The sequence below is a fragment of the Otolemur garnettii genome, unplaced genomic scaffold, assembly GCF_000181295.1.
Source record: "Otolemur garnettii isolate 467f Iridium unplaced genomic scaffold, OtoGar3 scaffold00055, whole genome shotgun sequence".
Taxonomy (NCBI): Eukaryota; Metazoa; Chordata; class Mammalia; order Primates; family Galagidae; genus Otolemur; species Otolemur garnettii.
Window position 1 is genome coordinate 4,790,539 of NW_003852450.1, and position 2,859 is coordinate 4,793,397.

General features: G+C 45.3%; 1 protein-coding gene across 1 annotated transcript in view; it reads left to right on the plus strand.

Annotated features, from left to right (window-relative positions):
* The window catches only part of PIK3C2B (phosphatidylinositol-4-phosphate 3-kinase catalytic subunit type 2 beta), a 48,618-nt gene that overhangs the window by 29,630 nt on the left and 16,129 nt on the right, over positions 1-2,859 (plus strand). The window contains exons 21-22 of the mRNA XM_003792239.3: positions 387-516; positions 1,566-1,702. Coding sequence (XP_003792287.2) covers positions 387-516; positions 1,566-1,702 — 267 coding nt within the window. The remainder of the gene's footprint in view (positions 1-386; positions 517-1,565; positions 1,703-2,859) is intronic.

The following is a 2,859-nucleotide window of genomic DNA, read 5'->3' on the forward strand; positions in this document are numbered from 1 at the left end:
GCCTGTAGTCCCAGCTACTTGGGAGGCTGAGGCAAGAGAATCACTTGAGGCCAGGAGTTGGAGGTTGCTGTGAGCTGTGATGCCATGGCATTCTACCCAGGGTGACGACTTGAGGCTCTGTCTCAAAAAAAAAAAAGAAGAAGAACTTCATTTCAGAAGGGGATGTGGGATTGAGGGAAGAGCCAGAACACTGCATGGGCAAACCAGGAAGGCTATAGATCCACCTTTGGCCTGGTGTGAGCTGAGTGGGCAGGTCAGAGGTGTGAGGCAGAACTGGGCAGTCCCTCCCTGTCACTGTAGTTTGGGTTAAGGTAGCCCACCTGGGAGATCTGGGAACTGAGGGAAGCAGTGGGGACCAGTTCTCATCATTTTCCTCCTCTGTCTAGTGTGGGGACGACCTTCGCCAGGACATGCTAACCCTGCAGATGATTCGCATCATGAGCAAGATCTGGGTCCAGGAGGGGCTGGACATGCGCATGGTCATTTTCCGTTGTTTCGCCACTGGCCGGGGGAGAGGTCAGCTGGGAGCGAGGGTGAGGGTGGTGAGGGGACCCATTTGCTTACTGCCTTCCTGCCCATCCCCAACATGAACTGTACTCCTCCAGGAAAATGAAAAGGGCAAGGTTATTTCATTAGAAGCTGTCAAAAGGCCTAAAGAAAGAAGGCATGGGAGACTTATAAACTCAGACAGACATGGAGACATAACCACCAAACATGTCGTGTAGACTTTGGATCCTGATTCACAGAAATGAACCAAAAAGAAATATTTTGGGGAGCAGTGTCTATGGCTTAGTGGGTAGGGCACCAGCTCCATATACCAAGGGTGGCGGGTTAAAACCCAGCCCCAGCCAAACTGCAACAAAAAAATAGCCGGGTGTTCTGGCAGGCACCTGTAGTCCCAGCTACTCAGGAGGTGCCTAAGCCCAGGAGTTGGAGCACTTTACTAAGGGCGATAAAGTGAGACTGTCTCTAAGAAAAAGAAAAAAAGAAATATTTTTTGAGATGATTAGGGAAAATTTGAATATACACCATCAGATTAGATTAAAGAATATTGTTAAGTTTTTGAATATGACAATGGCATGGTGGCTATGTCCTTGTTGACTACACTTGAAATATTTATGAGTGAAATTAAGTGTCTGGAATTTGGTTTAAAATACTTTAGCAGCAGTGGTGCAGAGTGAGGAAGCAGAGTTGGGCGAGTGAAATAGATGAAAAAAGCTTAGCACAATATGGGTAAGTTTTGAAGCTGGGTGATAGTTACATGTGAATGCATGATCCTATTCCTTTTATTCTGTTATATATTTGAAAATTACCATAGTAAATGTTAAAAACAAAGGGAGCAGCAGAGTCCTCTTCAGGGGAGACTGAAGAGTCACAGTGTAGAATATGAAATGTGAGGAATGACCTTCCTTTCTACCACTATCCTTTTCCCATTCTGATCAGACGTTGTCCAAATACCCTGGACCTTAATTTATAGGGAAGCATCCAGCACAGCTCTTGTAGTCCTCACCCCACAGTCCTCTGTATTCTGCTCTAGAGCGTGATCCCAGTTCCTCCTCTCACAGGGATGGTTGAGATGATCCCCAACGCCGAGACGCTGCGCAAGATCCAGGTGGAGCATGGGGTGACCGGCTCCTTCAAGGACCGGCCCCTGGCCGACTGGCTGCAGAAACACAACCCTGGGGAGGATGAGTATGAGAAGGTAGGATTGGGGTGGGGCATGCCTGACTATAGCCATAAGACCTGCAGATGGATAGAGAAGGCAGCTCCGCTTTGTTGAGAAAGCAAAGCTTTCTGGGTTAACTGGTGTTCCCAAGTGTCTAGGGGTGAGGCAAATGACTCATACAAGCTGGCCAAGAGGATCCCCTGACATTGGACTTAAACAGTTAGGTTTTCCTGAGAGATTGAGTCTTGCAGAGGGGCAGCTTTTGAGAACCTGCCCATATCTCACCTAATTGTGAATCTTGTTCAATTTCAGTTATGTTCTCAGAGAGGTTCAGTGGTACTTTTTAGAACAAGAGTTAGTTGGAAGAAACTTTAGAGATCATTTTAATCCAACCTATTCTCTTTATAGGTATGAATTAAGAGTCACTTACTTGTTCCTAGTTATGGAGCTGGTTTCTGGCAGGGCTGTAACTTGAAGCCAGAACTGAGGTTAGATATGGAGAAAGATGATAGAAAAGAGGGCTGACGGGTTCTTGATTAGATAACATTAAAGAATATTAAATTGGTAGTGTAGCTTTACTGGGTAGTAGGGCCTTGGTGGCCTGTTGTGGTTATCTAGTTTCTGGGTTAATTAGGCTGGGTGGAAGGGAACAAGTCACAGTAACCAAACTTGTAAGAGATTGGTTATACACCAGAATGCTAATTTATATAAATTTAGCTTAAGGAGATCCATGCATTTTGTCCCTGAGGGGAGACTTGTATGGCAGCCAAATTATAATCGGAACATTGTTTAGTGAATGTGTTATTAGATACTCTTAAATGTCTGTAAGTGTTTGGGTTCCCCATGGTTTAATTCCTGGCCTGCTGTGCTCTCTTTGTACTCTTCCTGTGCCAGCTATCCTCTCTTGTTACTACTACCGTATTCTGATGACTTCCAAAGCCATTCTTGGAACCCTCTTCCCTCTCTAGCTTTTGACTTTATAGCCACCTGCTTGCTGTAGTTCTCCACTTGTGTTTCACCCATTCCTCAAATTCAGTGTAGGCAAAGCTTTGCCTCTTAAAGCCTGCTTTTTGTGTTTGTTATCAGCAAATGCTGTGATTCTCTCTCCGTGGTCACCCAGATCAGAGCCATAGTCTTCCTAATGCTTCCTTCTTTCTCATTTCTGCTGTACCAAGCCCTATTTTTTTTTTTTT